This window comes from Cuculus canorus, chromosome 13 (assembly GCF_017976375.1).
Source record: "Cuculus canorus isolate bCucCan1 chromosome 13, bCucCan1.pri, whole genome shotgun sequence".
Classification (NCBI taxonomy): domain Eukaryota; kingdom Metazoa; phylum Chordata; class Aves; order Cuculiformes; family Cuculidae; genus Cuculus; species Cuculus canorus.
The window spans coordinates 9,396,599-9,424,074 of NC_071413.1; the positions used below are offsets into that span (position 1 = coordinate 9,396,599).

The following is a 27,476-nucleotide window of genomic DNA, read 5'->3' on the forward strand; positions in this document are numbered from 1 at the left end:
GAAAGTTTGGTTTCCTGTAGCTAGACTCAAACTTAATTGCAAATGTAATTACATATATCTGCAGTGCAACCTTAGCAAAGAGGCTGGGTCTCTGTTTCTCCTAATTCAGGCTGCATCCTGTGATGTAGGAAATGTAACCAAAAGTCTTCAGGGTTTTGTGTGGCTGTACAGGGTGGGACAAAGGAGAGGACTGTTGCCGGGCAATGGATGTTTAACACAGTTGCTCCTTTCTCTTTGTTTTTTTTTTGAGATGACGATTTATGTTATGCATTAGAGTGATTTTCAGCAAGAGTCGCTGTTTTAATAGCTGTGCCTCATGGGAAGTGCCTGGTGTCTCTTCCCAACCTTGCTCTTTGAAGCAGCTTATCCTCACTGAGCTCAAGTTAGCATGCAGCAAGTACTTCCTCTGCCTTTTTTGATCCTCTTCTGTGGTGTTGTGCTACCTGAACATCTTGTACCCTCCTCCAGAGAGGTCAGGAAATTTGATCACCCTTTCTCTGATGCAGAACTGAGCTACAGAGATTTCCTGTATGACTTTGGGCAAGTCCCTTACTTAGCCTCAATAAAGCTGAGACTAGAGCATAGGTCCTAGTCTAGTGCTGCATAGATGAAATAACTGCTCTTCCTCTTCTGGCAGCCACTTGCCTTGTTTATTTAAGTGCCCTGTGAAGACTTCTGCATTGGACAAGGCTAGGGAGCTAATGGCTGGCTGATTGGTATCACAGTGCCCCAGGCCTTTTGGGCTTGCATAAAGCAAGATGGCCTGTTTCTCTGGCCAGTACACAGCAGTGACATTCTATTCTGCTACCTCTAGTGCAGGACCAGGCATAATGCTGCAGGAAAATGGGATGTGCTCATGGCATTAGTTGTGGTCATAACATGTGTCAGCAAAAGAGCAGAATTAAGATCATGCAGATGACTAGGAACATTGCCATTTCCTGGGTTAAGCGCCTTTCTTTGCAAATACGATGCTCTTAATGTCACTTCCAGGAAAATTCTGCAGCTCCTTTAAGGAAAAGGCAAATGTAGCCAGCAGGTTGCTTCTCAATCCATTGCAGCAAGACATTGGGACATGTTGGGTAAGACAGTGTGTGCAAGACAGTGAGGCCAGAGCCTTAGTTTGTGGCACAGACACCCCCTGTCAAGTGTTCTCTAAAAACTTTTTATCTTAAAGTGAGGCAGAGGACACCTCTCCTCACTTTTTCAGCCTGCTCGGAGAGCAAAGATTCAGTGAAAAAAGCCACGGGGCATAAGTCAGATGTGCTCCTGCAGTCCCTCGCTGGTGTAGGAGGCACTTGTGGGCTTTTTGATCTGTCTGGCCTCAGTGCAGCTGTGGGCATGCTTCCCACATGCTTAGGGGAGAGCCAGACCAAGGAGAGGGAATGTGTGAACATGTCCTGTACGTGCTTCTGTGTTTGGCTTAAATTTGATGCTAAGGTTTGACTGCTGGGATGAGTTCTGACATTCCTTGGCATGGACAAAAGAAGTTTAAGACATCTTTGTTTCCAGTGAGTCACGTATCGTCTACATCCAGTGCAGGTATCTATAGTGTAGCTCTGATCTTTCATATCTAACTACGTAGACACAGATTTTTGGTGGACCATTGAGGTCAGTCTGCACGCGTTTTGCTGTCTCTTTGATGAACTTCTTGTTTTGCTTTTCTGCTAATGCAGCTCAAAGTGTCTGCCAGTCTCCTTGTGTGCCTTAAAAGTGAATCGTCCATGCTGGGCTGACAGTGTTCCTGGAGGATGTGAACAGCATTGCAGGTTGCCACTCTAAAAGCCGAAAAACAAGCTTTCTACGTTGCTTGTTACTTTTGTGGGTGATTGTTTGTGGTGAAGGTGCTGCTGTTAGTTACGTACGGTTGTGGCTGTTGGTGAGCATCAGCTGTACTGCAGCATCCTTCACAGCCTGTTCTCTTGTACTGATTATTGCCATCTGAGTTCCACTCAAGGTGGAAATTACAGCATCCATATTGCCAGCTCTGCGCAGGAGGAGTCTTGCTTTCCTGAGCACCTGCGAGTCTATGTACACTCTGCTTGCCTGTGAAGCATTAAGCCCATCACATAAAGAGACTCTTTTGTCTCCTTGTGTGGTTACTATCTGCATAGGCATACAGACAGAGGTTAGAGGAAGAACACAGTCAGAAGGAGAGGGACCAGTAAAATGGAGGTGCTGCAGCAGTGATGAAATAACCCTTTTCTCCTTTAGTGACTTTTGTCCCTCTGTGCTGAGTCCATGCACCGGAACTTTCAACCATATATATGGTTTCACAAGTGCATTCTTGTATGTTTGGCTTTGATTTTCCTCTGTTCCCCATTTTGGGCTGTGTGAACCTCCAGAGCTGCTGCTCATACCAGGCACTGCAGCAAGGTCCTTGCAGTATTGAACTAAAATTATCACTCTAGTGGCTGAAGAATCATTTAGGGGAGATAGCACTGTGGCTGGTAAATTTTCTTGTGTCTCTGAAAGCTTTATAGCCCACACTTGTCAGCATGTTCTAGATGGGGGATGAAATTACTCCCGTGCTGGTGAGCAGAAGGGACTGCACAGGGAAATAGGATTGGATGATGTTGGTCCCTCAGGCTGGAGCTTTTGACTGCATCGGTCACCTTCTACCAAAGCCGTTCAATGCCTGTTCCTGGTAGCTATGTGTGTCTCTTGTTCTTCCTGCGTTTGCATGCACTGAATCAGCTCTCCCTGGCCCACTTCCTCCTCTGGCAGTCTTGAAACGAGCCCTTTTGCAAGAGAGCTGGGTACACAGCTCTTGTCTTTTAAACACCAGTTGCCCACACTGAGCTTGGCACAGTTGGCTGCTGGAGTCCAGCCTCCTTTGGAGCTAACACCAACTGAGATGATACTGGGTGTCTTGCAGAGGCCCGAAGATGCAGCTGATAACATTCGTGGTGGTGTTCTAGCACCAAGGAACAGGTGAGCTGCAAAGCTGCAGCTCCTGTCAAAAGGAAGGCGAGTTACAGCGCTGTGTCTGTATACAGTGTCCTAGGGCAAATTCTAAATGAATGATTCTCATCCTGTGTAAGCTGGGGCTTCGTCCCCGTGCGTCTACCCTTTTGCTGGCTGCTGAAGTCTTGACGCATCGTGAGCAGTCCTGAAGCCGCATGAGAGCTGTTTCGGGGTGCATTATGGGGGGAGGAAAGACATTCTGAAGGAAAGAACAGTGCTGCCTGTAAAACACATGCTGGTCTATTGTACCAAACTTAGATAAAAAACCAAAAGTACTTAGTTTCAGGGTTGGCTTTTTCTCTCCTTTTCTAAAATTCAGGAGCAGCTCGGGAAAGTTTGAATTCCCGTAATGGAAGTTGTAAGACACTAACAACTGACAGAAAATTAACAGAAGTGGGCTTCTTGATTTTGTAGCTCTTCTGAACACGATTATTTGGTTTCCCAGCTGATGTCTGGCAAAATAAGCACTGCTGCTCTGAAGCCAATTTTCCTATTGAGCAATTGGCGTTGGGCTTTATAGGATGATTATTGTGATCCTTTCGATAATACTTGCTAGAGAAGAATGAGCTTCTAGTGCCAGCTTTTAAATGTTTAAAGCCTGTCATAAGGATGCTGCTCAAGACTTTGCTGGTCCTGGACATTGCATGTTGAGATTTCCATGCTCGTTCACTGGAAGCATCATGTTGTTTCCAGGTTATTCAGGTTTGGTGAGGAAAGTATAGATCTTATTCTTTATGGGATGGTGGAATAAATTACTTGGTTTCTTGCAGATTTGTATCTTTTGACTGCTAAACCTTCTCCCCTGCTGTGCTAACCCCAGTTCATTTTCAGAGCACCTGCTGGGCAAAACCTAGCACCTTCTGTGACTCCTTCAAAGCAGCACATGCACTCCTCAGCTGGCAGTGTGTGTGCACTGCCTGGCTGCCTGCATTTGGCTTTATGCTTTGGATTTAGCTCATATTTCATATGCCTTCCTGGTCGCTGCTTTTCTTTCTCGGTGTGGAAATACATGCAGAACTTTGTATAGCAAATTAATTTTCTCTCTTTGCTCAAATTCAAGCAATGGGTCCCCAGGTTGTTGGGGAAGACTGGAACTGAAGCATCTAACAGAGAAATGTACTCCCTTTGCTTTAGAAACCAACCAGGCAGCCATGTATTTGTTCAAGACAGGAAGTGATGGTTGTGGCCTTGTATTTTAGCAAACAATGTTAATTCTCCCAGCTGGTGTTTGCTGCAGCCGGACTCCTTCCCTGCTTACAAGTTTATGTGATCTCATGGAAAATAACAAAGAATCTGATCTCTGTGTTTTCTTCTGCAGAGAAGTGTTTTCTTCTGCATCTACCTGGCTGCGAAGCAACTACTTATCCCATGCCATTTCTCACCCCTGCAGAGGAATGGCATCACATGACGCTACCCAATCTTTGGGCAAAGGCAGCTGAGATAGTGCTGGCCGCTCTCACTGCCTCTTCTGCCTGACTTTCAAGTGGTCTGAAGCACCCTCACGGGATCCTTTTGGCTGGTAGCATGGGAAACCTGCTGGTAGCCGGCTGGGGGACGGTCAAGTGAGAGCTGCCAGGTCCGGCAGAGATGATCCTCCTGTGACTGGAGGTCACCTTGTCCTCTATTTTGGGTGCTCCATGTAGTGGACAGCCATGAGCTACATATTTTGTCTCCAGCCACCTTGCTTCCAGTTTGCCTGAGGAAGGAAGCAATTTCCTGGGAAACTGGAAAACTGGCTTGTGCTAGACAGTGATGTTATTCTGAGGATACTGCTGCAGTTGAAGTAATTAAACCCCTCCCAGTGTAGACACGGTTAAACTGAGACATGTCTTTTAGCCTGGTTTCCTATGGAAACGAGCCTTATGCAATCCTGATGTCTGTCAGCCTTCTCTCCCTCCTCCCCCCAGTAGTTTTTACACTGGTTGACCAAATGCAACCAAATGCAACAGAAGTCTCCAAGCTGTCAGGTTTCTACAAATTCCATGGCAATAGGTGTTAGTGTAGAGCAGAGGGACTGTTGGAGCCTGTCTTATAGGGAAACGCTGCAGTGAGGGTTTGGCTCATACAAGTCACTGGAGAATCGCAGCATGAAGAAAGCTTTGAAATGCCTCTGTAGTGCGAACAGGTGGAATTGGAGTCTTCACTTGTATAAAACATTGCCTTGCAAACACAGGTGAAGCAGTTTGGGGAGCAGTTAATTTTATCTAGGTGCCTGCTCTGTTTCTCTGCTGGGAATCTCCCATCCAGGGCAGAGGGAGTGAGTTGTTTGGGAAACACAGACTGAAATGCTGCTGTTCATTGCCTGGTTTAATAAAATAGCCTTGAGTAAGTATTGTTAAAATACTCTGGCTGCAAGGGCTGGTCTTTTGAAAGCTATTCCTGCTGGGAGAGGCAGATGGTTGGAGGCCATAATAGCTTCAGTTAGTTCACATTTAATCCATGTGCATTTGGAGTTAACATCCTTGGAGAGACAGATCGGGTGACTCTGAGAGACAGTTGTAGCAACCCAGACTTAATCCTGGTGCTTGGAGGATGTGCTGTTGATTGCCTGTGGTTTCAGCAGGCCTGGGGCCTGAGGACAGAGGGAAGTCAGCAGAGTTTCTGTGGTTGTGAACAGTTGGCTCCAGTGCACCACTGGCCTTGCACTGGAGTGCTTTGCCCAAAGGTATTTGACGTGCCAGGTGCAAGAGCTTTGGCTTGGAATCAGTTACTGGGCAAAAACTGAGCCCCAGTGTTGTGCTTTTGGATAGTAGAAAGTGTTTGCAGCTGTGGCTGGAGAAACAGCATGGGACAACATGGGGGTAGGAGGTAGTGTGTGGCTGGGTAGGCTCGTACGGTGAAAGCTCTGCAGGGTGGAGGCCAGCAGTTGCCACTGTTTGCTCCTGCAAATCTGAAATGCCACAATGCTTTCCGAGGAGCTTACAGGCAATAGCTTTTCCCTCTAAGATGAAATTATTTCAGCCCGGAGCATTTCTTCCCACCTCATCCCTATTTACCTAGTGGTGGAAAACCCTATCCTGACCACTGGCTACCAACCAGACAGCGCTCTGACAATGCATGACTCTGCAATGAGCAGGTCTTCCTGTACCCCCACCCTGCCCAGCGGCTTGTGAGGCCCAGCCCCGGCTCACTGCCCAGCCAGGGTGCTGTAGCCATGTGTAGACGGCCTGGCCTGAGATCTGCACTCCTGCAACATAGCAGGAAAACGTGCAAACATGCGCAGCTTTTAACTCTCCCTCTTGCTGAGACAGTGTTTGCTAGAGTGTCTTCCCTCAGCGATGTCAGAGATGCTGCTTTTGGCAATTATCTGCAGGCATTTCATGGCAAACAGACCAACTTTCTTCTCTCCTTTTTTTCCCAAAAGTCACTGGTTGTCTGCTCATGTCTCTTAGTAAGTGTGTGATGGGTAGGGGTAAATTTCTGGTGGAGATCACACAGGACATCATTTTCTCATCCTGAAAAAGGTGGAAACATGGGGAAGTGACTGGAAGACATCATCTTCTGCCCCAATGGGAGTGGTGGTTGCTATGGTAGGAGAAAAAGAAGTCTTGGAGGGATATCACCTGGCTGATGCAAAAGGCCTTTGAAATAACTACAATACAAAGGAAAGGCATTTCAAAGTGGTCTTTGGGTCCTCTTGGCTGTGTTCAGGGACTGTTTCAGCTCCTAGTCAGGTGCAAGTGTCACAGCAGAGAGGCTACAATGCCTTTCTGTTGGTAGCCAGGCCATTCAGGGAGCACCTTCAGGATGGCAGTGGCTCAGCTTCCTCTTTGAATTGTCTTGGAAAACAGTTTGTGTGTGCATCTGCCTCGCTAGACGAGCAGAGCAACAGAATTACGTCCTCTAATTCCGTCTTGGCCTTCTGGTAAGATCAGTGCATGTGGGCGACACAAGGATGGTGTCTGTCCCCATGCTGACATAAATGAAATTAGTCCCTAATGAAGCATCTTCCTCTCAGGTGCAGAAATGTAGCCCTCACTTGTGCTGGTTTCCACTGCCCTACTCTGACTGCTTTTCCCTGTCTGTCCAACCTCCTACCAGCTACAGCCCTGTCTGGGTACATTCCTGGGGCTGCTGGTTGCCCTTCTCCAGCAACCCCTGCTCTGTTTTGCTCCAGCACTGGCTGACAGCTGTGGTGGCCTTGCTGCTGTTTTCTACTGTGGCTTTATGAGGTGCTGACGCTCCCTGTGCCGGCATCGGGTGTTATTTTTGGCACTTTGCTTCAGGCTGAGATTCTCATCTTTTGGCTTGGAAGTTTAGCGCCTGCCTTTTTACTTGGAAGAGGAGAAGGGCAGGATTCAGATCTGAAGGTTTCAGCCACCTGAAGCGCCTAGAAAGACAGCATATTTTATCACTTATATAAACGCCATATTTTCCCACTATATAAAAAGCTTCCATTCCTTCTTCCGTCTGCTCGTATGTTCCTGTGAGAGGTCTGAAACCAAGAATTGCCTTGGATTTGCCTATAACGAGAGTGTGAATTGCCCCATCGGCACTCTTGCAGCCGTCATTAAAGTGGGAGGCTGCAGCAGTGGTGAGGCAGCAAGTGTGAGCTGTTGAGCTCTCATGGCTTCTTGTCCTTCATGTAGCCATCTGATAACGCCTAGTACGTCTTTGCCATTTGCTGTTACTCCGCTCCTCGCACGCTGGCCTCTGCTGGGTGGTGAATGTTTTAGAAAGCCAAATGTCTGGAAAGGAGTGTTGTCATCAGCAAACCTCACAGATAGGGCCAAGGCTTCATCAATCCCTGCAAGATGTCTCTGCAGCGATCTGCAGTGATACCCGTGGTGCAGGAGGGAGTGTTCCAGGTTTTAGACTCAGTGACTCGCAACTGGTGATGCCCACAGTGGTCATTAGTCAAGGCTCGTTAAAAAAGTCTTACCTCTTAGCTGCTCTAAGCTGGCTTTCATTTCAAGCAGGCACAGAGCTAGAGTTGTCCTAGGAGTGGATGAGTTACAGAAACAATCGTTCCTTTGCGTTGAAGTGAGCTGCTGGATCAGCAAAGTGTAAAAGCTAACGCAGCCTCCGAGCTCCTGTCTTGGGAGCAGCTGTTCTTTGTCACTCTTTGCTGGGTGATGTCCAGAGAAAAGCTTACATTGCAAAGGGAGTTCCTGGGACTGCACAGATCTGAGGAGGAGTCAAAAACTGTTTAAAATGTCTGTAGGCTTTAAAAATAATCATGGTATATGGATATGATGGCATGCAGTTGGGTCTATGCTCTTGGGGTGGTTGCGAAAGAAGCGTGCACATAATTAGGTGTACCAGTGTCTGAGCATACTAGAAATCTTGGTTTTGGAGGCTTTCAGGTTGTAGTTTTGGATTAAATTATTTGTTGTGAAATGGGTTAGGATTAAGGAGTGAAAAACTGGTTTGTGCTGGTGAACAGAAGCTGAGATGTGAGGTCCACCATGCTTGTCCTACATCTCTAAATGCATAACATGGAATGAGTGTGCTGATATTTCCACATAGCAGTCCAAGGTGCTTTTAACCACAGTTACTGGAGTTACAGTTATGTTTGTCTGGAGTGGTTTGATTTTCCTCTGATGAGTGAAAAGCTTTCACTGATGAGAAGGAAATGTTAGTTCATGCCAGGTGTCTATCTTTGAAGCTAAAAATGTTCCCCTGTGAGGGTGGGAGAGAGGAGCGGAGGTGATGTGTTCCGGTCCAAATCGGTGGCAGAAATTGGTGTTAATTTATGAAAGGACTCTCACTTCTAATTTCTTTTGTCTATTTAAGCCAGTGAAGAAAAAGAAGATAAAACGCGAAGTTAAGATTCTGGAGAATCTGCGTGGTGGCACCAACATCATTAATCTGATTGACACTGTCAAGGATCCAGTGGTAGGTGCCTGTGTGTCGTGGTGTGTGTCTTGCCTTGCCTCTCCGCCGGCTGCAGGCGCGCGGCTGGCACTGCCGCATGACTTCTGCCCTCAGCGTGGGTTAGGTGCTGCCTGTCCCCATGCCTTTGAGCCAGCCAGGGGCAAGCAGTGTCCAGCCCATTAGCGTCTCCTGAGGTGGGTTGGTTCGGATGGGCTCATGTTCCTCTTCATGTTCCTCAGACTCCTTTACACCTTTTCTGTGTCTTCTATGTGTTTCCTATGGCTGATGGGGGGGGAAGTTTTGTAGCTCTACAAATTTTCTGTAAGAAAGCAGAGCCTGTAGCCTTCCAGCTTCTGCCCTGCATCTTGAACATACGTATTTTCCAGGGCAATTGGATGTTAAGCACTTTTATCCTTCTGATTTCTGTCCTGCCCAGTGACCAGAGGTCATATCCTTTGCCTGCATTGCCATGATTACTCCATTCCTGGGAAGTCTTTTCCGACTAGCAGCTGGCCGAGGTCTGTGACTTTCAGCCTGCTGGCAGCCACAGAGAGGAAATGACGCTGCTGTAGCACTGGCAGTCCTGGCTGACCTTCCTCTTGCCATGGGCTGCAAGGCCTTAGCTCCTGGTGACACCTTTTGCCTTGTGCAGTGCTATCTCTGCTCCATGGCAGCAGGAGGAGCAGCACTGGCCAAAACGCCATGTGGGTGCTGGCTGCGTGGAGTGTGAGCGGAGTTTGCCTCTGTGTGCTGTGGGAGCAGGGCTGTGTTTCTCTGTCCTGCTCCTGCCCCACTCGCCACAGTGAGGGTTGGGCAGGAATAAAAGCTTTCTCAGTTCTCTTGGAGAAGAGAAAGTTCAAGAGGGTGTTTTAAACTATGGCTCTCTCTCTCTTGCAGTCAAAGACCCCTGCTCTGGTGTTTGAGTACATCAATAACACAGATTTTAAGGTGAGTCTGCCGGGGTGTGGAGGGGGGAGGCTTCCCATGTATCCTAAGAATGCTGTGATCTTGGGTTGTCAGATACTCCTCGAGATCTGAGGGAGGAGTTTAGGGCTTTCACTTACGCCAGCTTCACCTTCTTTTCCCTATGTAACTTAGAAACCTGTAAACAGGCTCTAGATGAGAAGGAATAAAAACCTTATGTGCTGAATTGCCTCCCAACTTTGAGGAGTAAGTTCAACAGTTTAAATATTCTTGCTCCTCTCTCAGTTTAGTAAGTGCTGCTGTGCTACATATTCAGGCTGTGTTAATCCCTGTGCTGCGATACTCTGTTTACAGCAGTGCAGTTGCTAGAGCAGGTGGCACTAATTTGTGCTGGAATCCTTCAGACCTGGGGACTGTGGGGTGGCAGAGGCTGGAGAGGATGTCTCCCGCTGCCAGTGGGCCTAGTAGTGGGGGACTGAGCAGTCTTGAATACATCTTAAGAGCTTTTCTGCTTGCCTGAGGCTGCAGCATGTTCCCTGTCTCTTCTGATTTCTGGGTTGCTCCAAGTGGTATCGCACCTTCCCGAAACAAGGGGTCCTTTTGTCTTAGTTTAGCTCTGACTGCCTGTGCAACTGAAGTGCTTCTGGCTGGCAGCAGCAAGCTGATGCACAAAAGGGATATGTAATTAGCCACCACACCTATTTTAATAGTATCTTTGCTTCTCCCATGTGTATCTTTACCCTAAGTCATTAAGTCAGTGGTGGAGAATTAATTGAGCAGTTGCCATTAGAAAGCCAGCAGTCATCCCCTCCTGCACTGCTTCAGAGATCTCTTTTGTGCCATGTTATGGGTCAGTGCCTTTTCCTTCCTCTCTTGGCTGGAGCATTCTGTAGGTTCACACCTCGTAGGATACAGCTTCAGCAGATGCACCAAACACGCAGAGAAGGACCCTGGGATGGTGTTGGTGGAAAGGAGGCAGCTTGTCGGCTGGCCCACAGACCATCGACTTGGCAGCCCTGCACACTCTGAGGCAGCACGCATTGTTTCTGTCCCTCTGCGGCTGATCTGGCAAGCTGAATCCTGCTGGCTGTACCCTGCGCATAGCCCGAGCTGTAGCCATGCTGCTGATGGTAGTCTTGGTGCTATTTAATCTCAGGTAGAGACTTAACTAGAGGGGCTAGAATAATAGTAACTTGCCACAGCATCTGCCCTGACAGCTCTGGGCAGGGTGATGAGTGTTGCCTCGATCAAGTAAACAGCCATGAGAGGAATGATATGTGGTGACCTTTCAGGGCTAATTAAAGCAGGCTTGGTTTGTCTGGGCTTCCTTGACATCAGCTGGGCTATTCCAGTGCTGTATGTGTGTTAGGAACGCACCCCTGCTTCTTCTGATGAGCCAGGGACTCTTCATAAGGCTGATCCTGGAAGTTTTTTAACTCTCTGTTTGTTTGTTTGTTTGTTTGTTTATCAATATGTGGCTTGAGATAACATAGGTTGCTAGGGCAGCAGCACATCTTGCTGAGGATTGCTTTTTGTGCTTCCTAGTAAAAATCTGATTATGCCACTCTGTCTTTTCCTTAGAGGAAAAAATTATCATCAAAGGTATCACCTAGTAATTGAAATATGTTCATGAAGTAGAGTATTAAGTAGTAACTTGAGGGTGATTGCCAACAGGGAATCTTAACTGACAAATACAGGTCTCGGAATACGTGGTAGGTCAGTTGTCTCAGCCACACGGAGAGCTGTCACAGGCAGTGTCACAGACACTGTTGAAGCCAGTAAGACAACATTGGTCTGACCACAGGACAAATAACAGTGCTCAGCTCTGGTTGTGTTTGCAACAGATCATTTATAGGCTCCTAGGAGACAGCCTGGCTCCTGGAGGAAATCCAGATTCACAGCTGTACAAGTCCAAGACAAAAAGTATTGATGCTTTTGATGCCGATTGGTACAAAGCAGGAATAACTTGTCTTGGGAATGCAAGTCCCCAGAGCATCCACTATGGTTGTTTGCCTTCAGAGCTTATTTGTAACCTGAATTTCACTAGCCATGTATGGGGTATGTGGATTGTTTGAGCTGCACTCCCATGAGTTCTGCTGCCTGTTTGGGTAGATTCTTGGGGCTGCAGCTAGCTGGCAGATTACAGAGCGGCTGCTACTTACAGTTACCTTTGGATATCTTCTGTGCAGAGGCTGCCAAGCTGTCTCTTCCCTTGCACCCTTGCCAAACAGAAAACACAGAGTAGATGAGACCACTTGTGTTGGAGGTATTGGCTTGTTCTATACCTCTATACATGAAGCAGCCGAAGAGCACCCAGTCATTGTCCCCTCTGCTCCACAGTCCTGATCTCCCTGGGCAGCCAAATTCTGCTGAATTTAAGTGCCACATGAACTAATCATGGTGATAAAAACCTCTTTCTTTTGAGGTGGCTGCTGCTAATCTGCCCACCTTTGCACTGACTTCTCGATTCAGCAGTACTGATGGATTACACGCGTCTGACTGGCAAATCTCCAGGGTGTGTGAGGGGTTCCCAGGGCAGCTCCTGTACAGCAGACAATTGCTAACTGCTTTGCAGGATTGTGGTTTTCTCTGCCCTATTGGCAATAGTTGTTCACAAGCTTGGCTATCTCCAAAGTTGTCTCCTTGCTGGCAAGTTCTTTCTTTCAACATTGTTAGTTTTTTGCTTACTGTGAATACTTTTACCCCTCTCCCCATTCAAGTGGCAGCACACTGTTCACGTCTGTGCAGCTGTGCAAATGGTTGCTGAGTTTCCTCAGCTCTCTGTACACAACAGAAGCTGCAGGTCAGAAGGGCCTAAGCCATGGCTGTGGATGATTTTACTTCAGAGGCACAGGCTTGTATTCCACATCATTTACCTATATTTTAAATGACAATATAAACAGAAGACTTAGGTGATACCTCCCTAGAGCTGGTTATGGTTTCTTAAGTTACCCAGTCGGGTCCCTTCTGAAAGTGGCAGCTCTGTACTCACAGGGATGAAGAGTTGGAGCTAGACTACATGCATGTTCTGCTGCGTGAGGATGGCAGCTTGTGTATGGGGCTAGTGTTTCTCTTCAGACCTGCTGTATTACTCGATGCCTGTGAGCACACAAGCTACCCACCGTCATCTGCCTTAAATGAGAGCTGTGCTGCAGAACTATGCAGTTGATTGAGTAAACATCAGTGAAATTAAATGTCTTTCACCAATTGGTTTCAAACTCAAAATGGGATGCCTGTCCTTTAGCCGACATCAACTGTCACGTATTTTGTGTAGTCCGTGAGCATACTAAGTACTGTGCCTTTCATTGCCCCAAAGAGGCAAATCCCTTGGGAAAGAAAGAGGTAGAGCCACGCCTCCAGGAGCAGTGCTGGGTTGGATTCGCTACTAGCAAACACACTAGCAGGATTGCAGCTGAAGAAGAGGAGATGGGCAAGAAAGGTGAGCAATGAAAGGTTGCTTCAGGATGTTCAGCCTATTGGAGCTGTAGGGACAGAGGGCTTTCAAGTCAAATCTTCCACTTTGTATGCGCCTTGGTGAATTTTCAGGCCAAGTTGCTATGAAGGAAGTATGTGTCTGTGTTTTATCCTTTTACATGCAAGGTTCGTCTAAAAGAATAGTTGTTGCCTGCATAGGCGATGTAGAAGTATGAAAGATTCTCATCCCTTGAGTGGCTGACGAGGCTGAGATGCTTTGGGAGCTGTTTCCTTTGCTTTATTGCCTGCCCTGCACCCCAAAGCAGTGTCTCTCTCCTCTGACAGTTCCTCGCAGCCACCCTGTTGCTTTGCAGATGCTGCTTCCTGCACGTAGCCAGCTGTGTTGTTCACTCAAGGGAGAAGAATACGTGTTTAGCTCCTGCCAGTCCCGTGGAGTGGGGAAGCATGCCTGTGCCTCCTTGGGCACTAATGGGATTAGCTTATGATTGGTTATGTGATGTGTGTCAAAGTACCACTGAAAGCTGGAGAGAGATGTAGGCTGCTGATGGGCGAGTTTGGCCTTTCCTCGTGCTCTCTATGGAGAAAGGAAACCAGCCCAGGTCTCTGAAGCCTTGTGTGATCTTGAGTGGTTGGCAGCTAGGCGAGCAGGTGTTTCAGCTGGTCTGGGTTATCCCTGCAGTGATGTTTTTGATAGTTTTACTCCAAAGAGCCACCATTAAGAGCAGAGATTTGGTCATGTCTGCAAGGGAGGTGTCTGCTCTCTCTTGCTAGGCTGGGCAAAGGATATTTGGAGCCCACTGTCAAAGACTTCTTGGGGCAACTGCTGAGTGGACCCACTTGCAGGGGAGACCTTGGGTCTATCCTTCAGACCTGCCTGCGTTCACCGGCTGTCTGCCGTGGGACTGAGTGTGCTCCTGCAGGGACTGTTCCCCAGAGCAAGTGGAGCCTGGGCACTACTGGCCACACTGTTGGCCTTGACACAGCGAGAGGGTCAGAGGTACTGGATTTCACAGAAAGCTCTTCTAGGGAAGTCTGTTGAAAGGTGATTGCCCAACAGCTGCCTCTGCTGAAGGCTATGAGTGGGAGAAGCAACAGCATCCCGAGCCTGAGAAGAAAGGCATTGACGACCTCTCTTCCATCCCTTCCCTGCTTACAGACAGCAAGAGGTAGAGGAGCCAGGGAATGAGGAAAATGGGGTCTAGCCTTGTTTTGCCATTGCCTTTCCTGCCCTCCTCCTTCCCCAGGTGCATTGATGTTGCCAGGTGAAGTTGAACAGGGTGGTGATTCCCAGAAAGACAGGTTTTAAGCATTTCTCCCCCCTCCATAGTGTTTCTTACCAAAGCAAGCCATTTAAACAAACTCCTGGAAGGGTTCAGCTGTCCTCTGCTGGCCCTGGGTTGCGCATCAGAGCCATGTGCAACCGAGTTAGGAAATCTATCCCTGCTGTAGCTTGTGGCTATGGCTTTTTTGCTCCCTGCTCACTTGTCTGCTTCAGTGGGTTGCTCCGAAGTATTAGGATCATCCCAGCTCATGAGAATACAATGCAGCTTGTGTCCTGGAGGCTGTTAAAACTCTGCGTAAGTGACACTTGTATGTTCTCAAATGATTTTCCGGAGTAGTACTAGGGGTGGTAGGGCTGTTTGGCGCTGGATCACGAGGTTCTCAGCCTTGGCCTAGAGGAGATCCAAGGCCAGAGCTGCTTTCTTGGAATGTGAATTTTAATTCCTTGCTCTGGGATTTTTCCAGAAGCTGCCAAGTGGTGTCTGTGATGGGGAGCTGGTTCCAGTGCTGATGCAATCAGTGATTTGACTGAGCTATGATATGATCCTTGTTTGTTAGAAAGGGCAGAGAGGTCTGGTCCTACTGTTGCCCTGTGAATGTCCTTCCTTTCCCTGCCCTGGCGTCTCGCCTTGCCTTCCCTGGACGAGAGCACAGCCCAAATGGGTCAGGCTGGCACTGCTGCCAATGACAGATATAGAGCAGAAGGCAAATCTGGGGCCAGTTGTGACCTGGCATGGGAGAGCAGCAGGATGACGAGTTCTCTGGTGATCATGCTGCTGGCATTGTGCAGGTTAAAGTGCACCGTAGATCTTTATCACTTCCACGTGAGTAGCTGCAGAAGGACACAGAGGAGAGGAGGGTGGCGGACCTGTGTTGGCAACAAGCGCTTCGCTCAGGCTTCAAGCTTGTGCTCTCCTTGGCCCCACAAACATTTCTGTGCTGTTGACTTGCATTAACCTTTATCCTGGGATAGAGGGAAGCCTCCACAGCTCTAAGGTGGTCTCTACCCTTTGTGCTTCCCCACCCCATGCTCCTTTAGCTTGATGGTTTCCTCTCCCTGCCCCAACTTGTGCACTTGGAAGCCTTGCCCATGTCTTTCCCAGCCTGCCTGCTCTGACTGCTGTTATCAGTGTTCTCAAGTCACTGTGATGACTTTGCATGTGAACAGAGTCAAGATCATCTGTGCCAACTCCAGTGTGCTCTGATGGGCTTGCTGTCTTTGCCTTGGACAGACAGCCTGCCTGTCTCCTGATGGACAGAAATGACAGGTCTGAATTATCTCAGTAGCACTTCATGGGAGCTCTTGCATCCTTTCTGAGTTTCCTAGCACGTGGCCCTGGCACGTCTGAGACCAGGACAGCCCTTGGGAGTGGCAGTATTCATGAGGATCTGGAATGGGGTCACTGATTGGAGGCAGGTGGGGTGCAAGAAACAAAACTAATTCAAATCCTGAGTATTTATTTTTGTTTCTGCTTTTTTTCCCTCCCTCCCCAAATCTGTTTCAGCAACTGTACCAGATCCTGACAGACTTTGATATTCGGTTTTATATGTATGAGCTGCTGAAGGTGAGTGGCGTTGCGTATGGCAGTCTGGATGGGGAGACCAGGGATGAGAGAGGCAGTAGCGGGGCTCATGGGGCAGTGCTACTAAGTGGTTACTTCTCTTGTGTTCAATGCAAAATCCACATCTCACAATCCAGGAAGGTTTAGGTTTTGGCTTGTTGCTGTGAGGTATTATAGCCAAACTGGAGACATCCGGTCAGCTCCAAAGAGTCTCTCATTCTCTGGGCTCTGTTCTTCCCCTGCAAAGCATTTGTGATTGTTAAGTGGCCGGGTAGGGCTGTGCTTGGTCTCCCTTTGGCACCATTGGGCTGATATCAGAAAAATCAACTCCCTCTCAGCCAAGCCCAGTACAAGCACCAAGATGCATTTGCTGGGCCTGGGGATCAGGGGACTCTTGAGGATGCTATGGAGAGTGGAAGAGAGGGATTGCCAGCTCCAGGCTTTCTTCTGCCACAGTATTCAAGTGCAGTCCCAGAATGTGACTTCTTCCCACAGGGTGGTCTTAGAACCACCCTGCATCTCTAGGTGGGGCATCTAGGATGCTTCAAGAACAAGCTGGCTAGCTCGATGCCCTGTGGTCACAGAACCCTAAGGATGTGGGTTTGGAACGATGCTTCTGGTTGTGTTGGCTGTTACATGTTTATATAACACTGGTATTTTTATTTGAGACCTCCCAGCCACAGCTTTTCCTGCCCCTGTGATGAAGGGTGAGGAGTACCCTAAATACCCGCTCTTAACTAGCCTTCCTCCCTGTGGAAGTGCTCATGGAGCTGTACTGTGAGGTCTGCTGCGCTGCCTCTCTGGGGTCCCTGGCTGCAGGATGCAGGAGGCGGCCAGGCATTAGGGAGAGCTTACAGGGAGAGCCCATCTCAGGGCTGTTCTCTGCTGACCTGCTGGAACAGCAGCCCCATCCTTAGTGGGCTAGAGGGAGGCTTTCTTCTCTGTGCCCTCAAGACTTTCTGCACTTTTCTGCAAGGGAAGGACCTTCCTACTGAAGGCTGGAAAGAGCTTGAGGCAGCCTGGGATTAGGGTGGGAGGGCTGATGAGGTTTAGATTGTCCAGCCTAAGCAAGACACTAGATCAGCTTCATTCCTGGAAGCAGTTTGTCCAACTTGTTACACGTCTCCTGTACCGGAGATCCCAGGACCACCGTTTTCTGTGACTCCTGTTGGTTGCAAGGCCACATGTCACTGCAGGGATATTGCCTGAGGTCTTACTATGATGGAAGCTGTTGCCTTCTTGCTTCCCACTGTGGCAGGGGCCCAAGAACAGTGTTACTTCCCTGGCACTGATGTTTTGGGTATTGAATGACTGCAGGCTGTACCCTCCTCCTGTGCTGCTGGAGATCTCAGAGCATCTGATGGATGTTGATGGATGGATCTCCCTTCCCCTTGGAGATGAGAAAACAACATTCTCACTCTTGCTGAAGGGAACAGCTGCCAGGGGGAGCGAATGGTGCAAGGTCATAGAGCTGGGGAGCTTACGTGTGCTCCTGCCTTCAAGCTTTAAGCAGCTTCACTCTCACTCATGTGCCATCACTTGCCTTTTGTAAATGCAAGTTTGCCTTTAAGTAAGCAGTAGAGAGTTGGCCTTCTGGCTTAAGTGTGTTTTGGGACACACATGGAAAGCTGTGCTGGAAGGCCATAGAACTGTATATATATATATCAGAATCTTCCCCTTTTGGGGAAGACAGCATGACCTAGCATGAAGCACAGGGCTACCCAGGTTGGAGCATTGGGCTTGTCAGCAGGTAGGACGCCTCTCTGCATTGTGTTCTTCAAAGACTGTGCAGGGAACATGGTTTCGGGACCTGTGAAGGCAGCAGGACAAGAGATGAGTACAGCCTCATTGCCAACTTGTCACTTTATCACATGCAGCATAAGAGCTGAAAATGCCAGTTTGTTGTGCTTGGGTTGCAGCATTTCTTTGTGAACAGGGCACTCTTGCTCTTGGTTGAGAACTGTCTGTTGTATTGCTAATGCTGTGCCTGTAGTTATAGACACGTCTAATGTATGTGTGTGTGTCTGCCAGGCCCTGGATTACTGTCATAGCATGGGGATCATGCACAGGGACGTCAAACCCCACAACGTCATGATAGACCACCAACAGAAAAAGGTACTGTGGCTCCAGAACTTACAAGCAGGATTTTTCCAGGGAAATTTGAGACTGCTGCCTCTGTAACTATAGCCTGGGCAGCTGTATTTACCCCTTTAACCTATCTTTAGTGGCTCCCCTCCACCTGTGCCAGTGTCAGGAGGTGGCCAAAGTCCCACTGGGGAGCACTGCAGTGAGAGTCCATGGCTTGGAGGTTGCTCTTCACCCCAGCCATCCACACTGGGTTTCTTTGCTGAGAGGAGCAGGTGTGGGCTGCTAATCTCCACCTGGGAGGTGTGGCAGTAGGATGCAGAGGCCCTGGACAGAAGAAGGGTTGCCTTAACTGAAATATACGTGGGTATTTTTACCTAGGAAACCTAAGCTCCACCTGTATAACAGCCTACTTGTCTCACAGTGGCTTCCTCACTTCTGAGGCAAGCTAGTTAGATCACAGGAAGTGTTTGTACCCAGCTCGCAACCATGGAAATGAGCAGCACAGGGAGCTTCCGACTCTGTCGTGGTGCTTGTATCTCAGCAGGTGCTGTGTGTAACTGTCTCCCCCGGGACCTGGGATTTACAACAGTGAATTATGTGCTGGTCTGCAAGTCCCTCCCTGTCAAACAGTGGTGGCTGTACAGCCAAGGCAAGATTTAGAAGGAGAGGGAAATCTCTTACTAGACCCTTTGCCTTTTAGTAACGTGGCAGGTCATCCATCCCTGCAGCTATGGGGGAGATAAGTCTGCCTCGCAGGATGTGGTGGGCCCCACTCCTACCACATTTCCTGCTCTCAGCTTCCAGTTAAAATGAACACTGCCTTCGGTCCAGCCCCTCTATACAGTGTGATAAGGCAGCTGGGTGTTGCCTGTTCCCTAGTGTGCAACAGTTTTTCCACTGTGGCTGGTTGGTGCTAGGAGCCAGTTGCCCAGCAGTAACAGTGTGCTTGGACTCAGGAGGCAGAGGACCTCTGTAAGCTGGGCCTTGTCTGACCAGAGCACTGCTGAAAACATCTCCTGTCCTTAGAGCGACTCTCTGCATCCCAGGCTCTACGCTTGCATCACAGGATTGAGAGGTTTGGCCAGTGCGGCTTCATCTAACCTGCTCATACCGAGGTTCCTGACTCCATTTCTTTTTATCGCATGTTCAGCTGCGGCTCATAGACTGGGGTCTGGCCGAATTCTACCATCCAGCTCAGGAATACAATGTACGTGTGGCCTCTAGGTACTTCAAAGGACCGGAGCTTCTTGTGGACTACCAAGTAAGAGTCTGCCTCCTCCTTTCTAGCCAGTGATACCACTTGTTGCACTTTGGCCACCTTTGGGTTGTCTGATTTCGCCTGCCAGGGCATTGCCTGGGTTGGAAAGAGGCTGGCCATGATGTGAAAAGGCTGAGTTTGCCTGTGCGGTTGGGGAGCCAGGCCATGGCGAGCATGCTTTTTCTGATAGCTTCTCCTTTTTCCCCTCAGATGTATGACTACAGCTTAGACATGTGGAGTTTAGGCTGTATGCTGGCAAGCATGATCTTCCGAAAGGAGCCCTTCTTCCACGGCCAGGACAATTATGACCAAGTAAAGACTTCGCTACCTGGCTTATTTCATGAGATGTTTGTCACCGCCTCATCTCAGTGTGTATACTGGGAAGGTTCTGGGGATTGGACCACCAGGCTGGGAGGATGTTGCTGTGTGCTTTGTTAAGCCATCTGGGATTATGCTTCGTTGCCTTGTGTAGGAGACTTGTTTTCTGCACATGTTGCAAAAACAAGTTTCAGGGGAGATATTCCTTCCATTTGGGGTGTTTCCAGAAGGAGAGCTCTTAGATTTGGGCAGCTTTGCCTCTGCAAAAGAGTGGTGATCTGCTCTTCTGCTCTGTCTCAACATGCCTTTTGTTCCAGCTGGTTCGCATCGCAAAGGTCCTGGGCACAGATGAGCTGTATGGGTATCTCAAGAAGTACCATATAGAACTGGACCCGCACTTCAATGATATCCTGGGCCAGTAAGTGGAAAAGTGAAATGCAGGCTTTTTACCTTGTAACATAGAGAGAGAGATAAGCTGATGTCTGTTCCCTGGAAGAACTCTCAGCAAAGGCCTACTTTGATCTTCTGGGTCACGATGCTGCTTTGCAAGCCTCCTATCTGGCTGCTCATGTCATCTCAGGAAGTCACTGAAACACAAGCTCTTTGCTTTTGCCTTTCCCTGTTTCTTCCTCCTCCTGCTGGTTGACATCCTAGAAGTGGAGATGTAGACATTGGAGTTGAGTGTGGGCTGAGGAGCTCAGAATCTCCAGTTCAGATTTCTGAAAAGTACAGGAGGTGGATGGCATAGTGAGGCTGGCTGGCAAGCCAGAGCACTTCTAGTCCTTGGGGTGTCACCCTGCCTGCTGCATACTGCTGTCTAGTCCCTGTAGACAGGAGGGAATGTGCACTATTATGCCTTTCCCAGGTGTAGGACATCCATAATTGTGTACTTGAAGAAGAGTGTTTTCCCCTTTGGCAGGTGCTTGGTGAGCAGTAGCTTGAGCAAGGAGGAGCTGTAGGCAGTGTGTGTTGCAGCCATCTCTTCTCAGAAGCAGATAGTGTCAGGTGGCTCCCCTGGGACCTCTGGGTTCTGCTCTGCTGGTCAGAGCTGCATAGTGACAACTCATCCCTTTGCAGGCATTCGCGGAAGCGCTGGGAGAACTTCATCCACAGTGAGAACAGACACCTGGTCAGTCCTGAAGTCCTAGACCTCCTGGACAAGCTCCTGCGATATGACCATCAACAGAGGCTGACTGCCAAGGAGGCAATGGAGCACCCCTATTTCTGTGAGTCTGTGGAGGAGCCGGGGTGGAGAGGGGTCTTGGGTTGTGGAGGCAAATTTTGGCTCCCTGCTCTGTGAAAGCCTTAGCAGCTCTGTGGGTTTTGAGGGCAGTTGCTCTGAAAGGGTTTGTCAGGGTGGAGCTTCCGCTTCATTAAATGCTGTTTCCCCTTCCTGCCTGGTCTTTGTCCCCTGCAGATCCAGTGGTGAAGGAGCAGTCCCAGCCCAGCTCAGAAAATGCTGTGCTCTCCAGTGGCCTGACAACAGCGCGATGAAGACTGGAAAACAACGGGTAATTCAAGATGTTTACAAATAAAAGCAAAACCTTCGGTCACACAGTGAAGGGAAAAGAACCAAGGACCCCCCCCTCCTTCCCCTCCCCTTTATACTCAGCAGAAATCTAACCCTGGGGGGGTCATAAACCTCAGTTCCTCTCTGGTGGTTGTGGTTAATGTAACTCTAACCCTGTGGTACCAAAGCCCTGGGCAAATGGTCTTGCAAGAGCTAAACGTGTAGTGATATCCCCAGGGCTCAACACAACTGATTCTGGTTTGCATTGTTACGGATCCTTCTCTTCCTTCTCAGTCCAGCCTTCCCCACCATGCTGGTGGGGACAAATTGGTCGTTCCGCCGTCAGCCCTTAGCATGCCTCTTTCTAAACATGCCTTTCTGACTTGTAGACTCTGGATGAACCAAATTCAGGCTGGGGGTTAGCAGGTGCAACTCTGTTTTGAGATCCAAGTCCTGCTGCTCACTCTGGGCTTGAATTTGGCCCTTGAGTTCCAGTTTCAATTACAGATGCTGGGAGCGGTTGTGGGGAGGGGGGAGGTTCAACAAAAAACAGCCCATAAACCCAGCAGTATCATGGGATTGGTTTGGAGCATTAAAATGAAGGCACTGATCCGAGTTGCTGGGGAGAGGTGAGATTCCACCCTCTGGGTGTGTTTGACAAAGGCTCACTCTGAGAAGAAACTCAATAGACCTGCTTTGAAAACCTGTGGATACGAGGGCTGCTCTTGTGACAGGAGAGGGGAGGGACTATCCAGACTTTCCCACCGAGCTCAGGAAAGTCAGTGTTGCAAGACTTCTTGTGATAGGTGTGCAACCACGTACCTCATGACGTGGCTCCCATGAGAATTCGTGCCAGACGCAGACTTGTGCCAGAGCACAGCTTTGGAGCGGTTCAATCCAGCACCGCAGGATGGAGGAGTGGAGAAGAGGCCAGGGAGGAGAGTGCGGGGAGGGGGAAGGATCAGCAAACAGCAGCATTGTCTGTTGGGGAGGGGGCTGTGCAGCTACTGATCCAGGACTTGGGATCCCACGTAGTGTTTTAACAAAGTCAGCCGTTTGTTGAATTCTGGGGTGCTGATCCTGTTGCGGGGGGTGGGGGGTTCGTCTTGTGGGTTCTTTCATCAGATCCCTCGATGGCTTTATAGCCCCACAATTCACAGTTGCCTCCTCTACTTGTTCTGTGTGTAACTTCATCAAGTGGTTCTGCTGACACTCAAACTTAGAAGCTGGAGATAGTGTTTTCCCACCAGCACCTAAACACAGAATTTCCTTCTGCGGCATTGTTGAAATAGTTAATTTTTTATAAGGTTGCAATGTTTCTATTTGAAACATCTGTTTACATTCCATATTCCAATAAAGTTCTATTGGCATCGATAGCAGGTCAATCCATTTGTATAATTCACTGAAACCAATAAATATCTATACGTCTGAATGTCTGCCGTCTCAAATCTATGGGATAGCCAGAAAAAGTCTGAAAAAGTCAAGAGCTGAAGGCATTGTCTGCTTGAGGAGGCTGGCTCTTCCAGCACCTCTTGTCTGAGTATTTTGGGATCTTAGACTTTGGTTGCAGTTCATGCTGTCAGGTCTGAGAATTTCACTGTGGCAGATTGTCTCCACTTCCACGGGGCCACAGAGGAGGTGTAAGGGTTTGGGTGCACAGCGTGGGAGTCAGCTGTTGTGGTACATTGGACTCGCCCAGCCGGTGCCCGAGGTAGAGGTCTTGGTCTCTCTATCTTACATGGCTGATCAGAGGAGAAGTCACTGATGCGTGGCTGGGAGTTGGGGGTTCTCTGTGTGCATGCCCCCACACTTGTCTCCTCTCAGCTGGGGCGGATTGCTTTTTCTAAAGATGTGCTGAGCAGGGAGTGGCTCTTCTTTCCATCCGTGGATGTGACCAGTGCATGAGCTCAGTTGTCCGTGTCTGGGCTGAGCAGTCATCTGTGGTGGTGTTGCCGTGCTACAGGGCCCTCACTAACAGTAACTCTCCTGCAGATGCTGAGAAGGCTTTGGCAAGTGTTTCTGGCCCTTTGTCCTTCCATCTTCCTGACCTACAGCCTGGTCTGAGAGGCCTGGATGTCTCTTATGCTCTTAAGCTGTGCTAATACTAGTGGGGTTGGTGTGGGGTTTTAATATCAATTTCTGAACTGATTGGAAACATAATTGCTCCATTGAGAAGAGGCAGGAGTGGATGTTTCTCATGGCCTATCCAAGTTACTATAGGGAAAACTTGCCTGTTTTCCAGCTCTTGAGTGTTGGCATTCCCAGCTTCTGGAGAGCCAAGGCAGAAGAAGTGTGGAGGGGAAGACCAGTTCAGTGTGGGAACTTGAATAAGTGAAAAATGTTGATTGTTGTATTTGAGTACTTGACAGTGTCCAAACCTGCTGGTGGAGTTTGAAGGTGGTGCTTCAGGAAGTATCAGTTCTATAAACCTGAGTCAGAATTCTTTCCTGGTACCCTCAAGCAGAGGAACAGAGATGCTTTCACTTTCAAGCAAGTGAAGTGGCTTTCTGTGGTTGCTGTAACCAGAGAGGCTGGAACAACCTGCCCCGTATTTCCCCACATTCCTCCAGCTCTAGAGGAGGTTGAGCTGTGACAGTCATCCCAGAGGGGAAACACGGCAGCCGAGCGTGTGTAGCCTGGCAGTGAGGAGGGTGTGGAGTCTCCTGATCCTAGGGCAGTGTGGGTGCTTGGCTGCAGCTCAGGCCAGTTCCTCGCTGCACCCATCAGCCCTTCCAGCACTCAGAAAACCTCTTCTCTCTTCTGGACCTTAGCACGGTGCCATCCTGCCGGAAGGGACAGCCAGAAGCTGGAAAAGACAGTGTCTTGTCTGTAGGAAGTAAGGACGATGGGGAACATGCATCTTCATATGCTTTCTCCTGGAGGAAGTAGGGAGAGTCCTGATGCACATCCTGGCCTTTCAGCTGGCCCGGTCCCAGTTTTTTAGCAGAGGAGCACAGGTTTGGTTAGAGGAAAGGCCAAAATCCAGAGCCACGGCAGCCACTGAGGTAGGAGGGGGATGTGGTAAGCAACTTCTCCAGCTTGTCCGTGCCTGTTGCAGGTGTGCTGTGGCATGACAAGAGCCTTTAGCAGGACTAGAGGAGATGTTTGCAGCAGTGAAGGGAGACTTAACACAGAAGGTGTGGAGAAAACAAGACAAACTTGTGTTTGGCTGCCAGTGAAAGCACTACTTGGCTGGCCTGCATCTCTTCCTTGCCCTGCTCAGCCCTGCCTTCCCCGCTCACCCTGCCACTCTTTTTAAAGCAGGCTAAGGATTCTCCCGCTGTCCCCACATCCAGAGGGTGTGGCCAGGCCTGGCTGGGAGCAGGATGGCAGGATATGGGGCAGCGTGTCCAGCCATCTCCTTGTCACCTAGGGCCAGAGCAGCTCTGTGTCGAGCTGGCAGTGCCCCATGACGCTCACTTCCCTCCTCCCATCTCTCCTCAGGTCCGATGCTGTTGCTCCCAATTTTCCATAAGCAGAATGAGAACCAAATCAAACATCCTATCGGCGCATGTAGAGTGACGGCGGGCAGACTGCGCAGCATGGGCAGGGCTGAGAGTGGGGCAGCACGCCTGGCTGGACGGCATTCGCCTCTTTATGACCACAGCCCTTCCCTCCAAGTGTTAAAGGTTCTTCTGCCTTTGGTTCCTTGTTGAGCTCTTCCTGACCCAGAAAGTGTGGAAATGTGAAGGGTGTGCAAAGCTGTTGTTGGTTAGTTGTTCCTTCCTCCGTTCTGGCTGTTCCCCCTAACCTCTGACGGACCATGGTTAGCCAGCTTGCGCCTGTCTCTGCCAGGGCACGGGGGTGGCAGGGAATGTAGTATCATGATGGACAGTTCTATATTATAATTAAAAGAATTCTATATTGTTGAATAAAAGTTTTAAAAGAAGCATATGAGGAGGAGTATTCAGTTGGGAGAGAGCTGTGGGGCAGGACTGACTACACGGAAGGATGCTGGCACCGTGAGCCATTCCCTGTGCCCTGCTAGGACAGGCTGGGTGAAGAGAGCAGGAGGAATGTGTTTTACAAAATCACCAGAGGCAGAGGCAAAGGAGCCACTTGCCAACTGTAGGGTTGTCCCTCCTTAAGCCCCAACACTCTTCTGGAGGTGCCTGCCTGCGTGCTACTGCTGGTACCTGCTTTTTCCAGGCCGTGGGGCTTGCATTTGCATCCCAGGAGCTCTCGTCTCTTCCTTTTTCTTGGGCTGAGATTCTCCTCCTCTTTCCCAGCACCATCACTGCAAAGCCTTGAGTCTGTATTTCCTGCCCATGGGTGTCTGCATCACAGGAGTTGCCCTACAGATGTGGTGTTTTAGTGTCGGCTCTTGGGAGAGCCTGGCTGCAAAGCCAGTGCTTGTGCAAGCTGTGCTTTGGTTTAGGTGTGAACAGACCACTTGAAACTCTAGTCTAAAAACTCCCAGCTGGACTCTAGATGACTGAACACAGTTATTTCTCTGCCGTTGTCCCATTCCTTCACTTCCCTGTGTTTTTCCCCACAGTTTTCCCCCATACTGAAGCTGCCCAGGCTAAGGGTACATCTTAGACAAGGCTCTTCGCTGGGATGGATAGACTTGTTGCTGGTTTGCAGGGAGGGGATCTTGGGTGAGGTGAGCCGTGGGCTCCTGCTGGCACAGAACCAGACAGTGCTGTTCTCACCCAGCGCTTGGCAGTGGCCAAAGTGGAAATGCAGGAGTGAGTCCTCACACGAGGCCTGTGAGTGGTACAGGTGCAAGTTTGCCCAAATTGCCCTCATGCATCACAGCTGGAGATGTACCGATGTGGGGCTAGATTTGGACTTGTGCATCAGGTAAGTTCAAGCTGCTCGTGCCGTAAGGCAGGGCTTTGTCCATTGCCAAGGCACACTGTAATGATAGCCCTGTTCCTGTATCCAGGATGGTGCTGGTCTCCAGAGCCTAAATTCAGCAAGACTTTTATTTTTTTTTGTTTTGGCTGGTGTAGATCTGGCCAGTGGTGAGAGGCTGTCCCTGCAGGGAAGAGCCCATGGCGGTGTCTACCTGAGGTCCACATGTGCTGGGCAGGAGCAGCACTGCAAGCATACTCCAAACTGAGGTCCCTGCAGCATGGTGGCACATCCAAGTGCTGTTGCTACCTCATCCATCCCTCTTCTGAGACTGTTGGGTCGTGCCCCCCATTCCCACCTGCTGCAGCCCAGGTCCTCTCAAGTCAACAGCTTGTCTGTAAAGGATGTTCTCAATGACTCTTGTTAACTATTGCTTGTCAGAAATAAACTCTTCTTTGCCTGCCTGTTTTTAGTCTCCAGTTTGTCCAGAATCAGAAAGGTTTTGTTCATTCTCGTGTCTTGCTTCACTGTGACATCCATTGCATGGTGGTCCCACCAAGGCAGTGGTCTCCTGCTCCCATGATTTTCTCTGCCAAAGACCTCCTGCACACGCTGGTGCTGTCTCCTTCTGCACCCACTGGTGTTTACTCTCCCCTCTTCTCTTCTCATCCTTTCCTCGGCAGCAGTCCAGCTTCCTCTTCCTCCTCCTTCTGCACTGCTTGGAATTCAGTCCACATGAGGTCCAAAGCCTTCATCTGGGTTTCCTCAGCACCCAAAGCTACTTTTGCACCTTGCCTCTTGCCTTGCACCATGAATGTAGTATCTATGAATCTCCTGCCCAAACCTAAAACCTAAAAGTTTCCTTTTAGGTCTCCTGATTACAGCTGCCCTTTATCCAGTCCTACTCTTGTAGGAAAACTCAAGCTGGGAGAGATGACTGAGACACCTGGACAAATCCCAGGATCTGACGCTCCTTGCGGAAGTCATTGCTTTGTCTTGATTTTACCATGCACTGAAGGCTTTTGGCTCTCAAAGGTATTGACTGGATTGGGTTCTGGTTTTACTGGTCCAAGCACTGTCCTTTCAGCCGGGCCGTGCAGCTGCCCCTGGGCACCTTTTTTCCAGCAATGGCTTAAGCCAAGAGGGCGATTGTCTGGGTTAGAATTTCCCCAGGCCATGAACCTGGACTGTATGCTCTAAGGCAACCACAGACTTGCTGATACTAGAGAAAGCTGCTATGTTTTGCCCTTGTAACTGCACCAAGAAACGTGCAACTTCAGAGGAGCAATGTTCTGGGAGCTTCCTGAAGATCTCGTTCCTCTTAAGGCATCGGATTGCTGGGAACTGTGAAGGGCAGGAAATGCTTTAGTGGACAGTTATTTCTGGAGCAGGCAATCTCTGCTCACTTCTTGGACCAGGTTATTCTCTTAAGATGGGCTTTTTCCTCCCCCTGCTCCCCCAAATCCAGTCCCTCTCCACCCTGGAAATTGGGGTGATGTAACATGCTAACATCTTCCTA

The 27,476-nt window shown here is 49.3% G+C and overlaps 1 protein-coding gene across 3 annotated transcripts in view; it reads left to right on the plus strand.

Annotated features, from left to right (window-relative positions):
• The window catches only part of CSNK2A2 (casein kinase 2 alpha 2), a 30,253-nt gene extending 3,834 nt beyond the window's left edge, over nt 1-26,419 (plus strand). The window contains exons 3-12 of one of the 3 annotated variants that reach the window (XM_054078781.1): nt 8,701-8,802; nt 9,679-9,729; nt 15,927-15,986; nt 18,015-18,098; nt 19,222-19,332; nt 19,540-19,641; nt 19,965-20,065; nt 20,725-20,873; nt 21,065-21,158; nt 26,116-26,399. In XM_054078781.1, coding sequence (XP_053934756.1) covers nt 8,701-8,802; nt 9,679-9,729; nt 15,927-15,986; nt 18,015-18,098; nt 19,222-19,332; nt 19,540-19,641; nt 19,965-20,065; nt 20,725-20,873; nt 21,065-21,141 — 837 coding nt within the window. In that variant the 3' untranslated portion in view covers nt 21,142-21,158; nt 26,116-26,399. The other 2 variants (XM_054078780.1, XM_054078779.1) reach the window with 2 other exon arrangements.
• Nucleotides 26,420-27,476: the final 1,057 nt, after the last annotated feature.